Here is a 2,368-nt window from a genome sequence, read left to right on the forward strand (position 1 = left end):
TATGGAAAATCAGTTCATATATTAAATGTGTTTACAATGTATGAACAGAGTTGCAGTTGGCAAAGGGGTGGGGCTTGGTTGGTGATAGACATATTAAATATTTAACTTTGATTATTAGAGATGGGTTTTAAGGGTTTTAATTGATGCCAGGAGAGCGACCTTAACTATCCTCCTAAATGTTTTCGTCTACTTGTAACTATTTGTACTTTTTACAGTGCAGTGTTGGCACTTTTACTACATTTTGTGTACTCCCTCTTTAAATCTTGTCTTTTGGATTTTGGATTCTGTGCTTGTTGCAAGTCCTCCAAAGGCTAAATGGTTCTTAGTTCAGGACCGGATTGTCCTATACTGACCTCCATATGTTTGTGGATCCAGCTGAGTGACTTTGTGATGCGAGTGTAAACGCCTGGCTTGTTCCTCAAAGCACAGCCACTTCCCCAGCTGGTTGCTCCAACTAGCTTCCATACAGATGAGTCCTCACAGGCCAGAGGACCTCCGCTGTCGCCCTGAGGAAACACACACACAGGTAAAAGGAAGGGGAAGTCCCCATCTCGTATGTCATGTTATCAATCTGTTACTGCCTAATAAAAAGTTCAAAAGGATGGAATTATTCTAATTTCTTTTACCACAGCCAAGTAGATTTTTCTAAACTTTGGGGCATATTTTAAAGTCACTCAGTATATTCACATTGAGTCTAAAGAGGATTGTTTTAGTCCAGTTCAGTTATTGTGATTATAGCTATGTATAGCAGTATTTCAAAAAGTATAGCACTTGTTACATGCAGTGTCCATTTCAGCCGCCAAAATACACAGAAGTTGTGATAGTTCCATGTCATATCAAATCAATGTAACCACATAATCTTTCACTTCTCTCTGTAATTTAGTATTTTTGCACATATGTAAAACATGTGCAAATGTGTCTATTTCTATTTGCATTAATTACATTTATGGGTTCTTTGACAAAGCTTGTGACCAAATTGTGCCTCTCTGTAAGTATTGCAGCTTTAAAAAAATTGTGTTTTAGCTCATTTAATGCCATTTCCCACTTTACAAAAAGTAACTGTAGCACCTACATTGTGATTGAAGTGTTGGCAATTCAAGTCCATTATTTTTATTGTTGAATATGTTGATTATTTTCTGGATCGTTTTATTTGTCCTTTGGTTTGTAAAATCTCAGAACATGGCGAGAAATGTCAATCAGAGTTTCTTAAAGCTAAAGCTGATGTCCACATATGTCTTGTTTTGTCAACAACCCAAAGACATTCAGTTTATTAGTTTATTCTCCTAAAGAATTAAAGAAACTACAGACTACTAGGAATGCACAATATATCGGCGACCGCATCGGTATTGGCTGATATTGTTTTGTTTTTTTCCCCCCATATATCATATTGGTCCGATGAACAAATTTAGACGATGTGAAAAACCGATGATTGTTTCACATTAGTGCCTTCGTTTCCATAGAGATGGCGGCGCACATAGACACAGCGGCCCCTTCAGGAGACAGCGAGAGTGAACGTTTTGAGTGTCTTGTTTATCCCAGATGTTTGTTCTACAAAACTTACAGAGACTTTGCTGAGCATCAGGGCAATGAACGTTGCTAGAACTGTGGCGCTCAGTTGTGATTTCGATATACTACACCAACACGGAGTCCGATCAGCAGTTATCCGAGAGAGAAGGAAGCGGTACCAACATAAACGAAGGAGGAGGAAGAGAGCCGGGATCCATGCAAGGCTGACAGCTAACCCCTCCAGACCAGCAGGACTGTCCTCCTGCTCTCCAACATCCGCTCCCTCCACAACAAGCTGGACGAGCTACNACCTTCTTGCTGCGAGGTAATGATGCTAACCACTGAGCTACTGAGTGCAGGCCTTCTGTAACTCAGTTTTGCTTAATTGGAGCTGATTGAAATTTTAATGTGTTGTCCATTGATCAGTGTAGGCAGGCTGTGGCTCAATGGACATAAGCCAAGTCTAATTATTTTATAGCTACACCTCGTATATTTTGCAGTATGTTTGACCCAGGGTTTAATCTGTTTTGTCAGTGGTTTTCCAGCCATCCATCCATATTCTATACACCGCTTAATCCTCAGTAGGGTCGTGGGGGGGCTGGAGCCTATCCCAGCCGACTTAGGGCGAAGGCAGGGGACACCCTGGACAGGTCGCCAGTCCATCGCAGGGTCAGTGGTTTTACAATTGTAAATTGTAATTCTGTCCTCCTTGTTGACATGCTTTTGAATTCTTCTCCTGTGGCAGTTATCATGCAAATTGCAGTAAACACAGTTGCATATTTTAGGGATGTATATTTTCCGAAATCATATTGTATAGACTCTTGGCCAAACATTGCACTATGGGGTCACCAACAGTTGGCAC

At 40.8% G+C, this 2,368-nt stretch overlaps 1 protein-coding gene across 1 annotated transcript in view; it reads right to left on the bottom strand.

Moving 5' to 3' along the window:
* tmprss3a (transmembrane serine protease 3a) overlaps positions 1 to 2,368 on the bottom strand; it is a 71,549-nt gene that overhangs the window by 4,597 nt on the left and 64,584 nt on the right. The window contains exon 11 of the mRNA XM_008279460.1: positions 354 to 506. Within this exon, the coding sequence (XP_008277682.1) occupies positions 354 to 506 (153 nt within the window). The remainder of the gene's footprint in view (positions 1 to 353; positions 507 to 2,368) is intronic.

Source organism: Stegastes partitus, unplaced genomic scaffold (genome assembly GCF_000690725.1).
Source record: "Stegastes partitus isolate 25-593 unplaced genomic scaffold, Stegastes_partitus-1.0.2 Scaffold159, whole genome shotgun sequence".
In the NCBI taxonomy this organism is placed as follows: Eukaryota; Metazoa; Chordata; class Actinopteri; family Pomacentridae; genus Stegastes; species Stegastes partitus.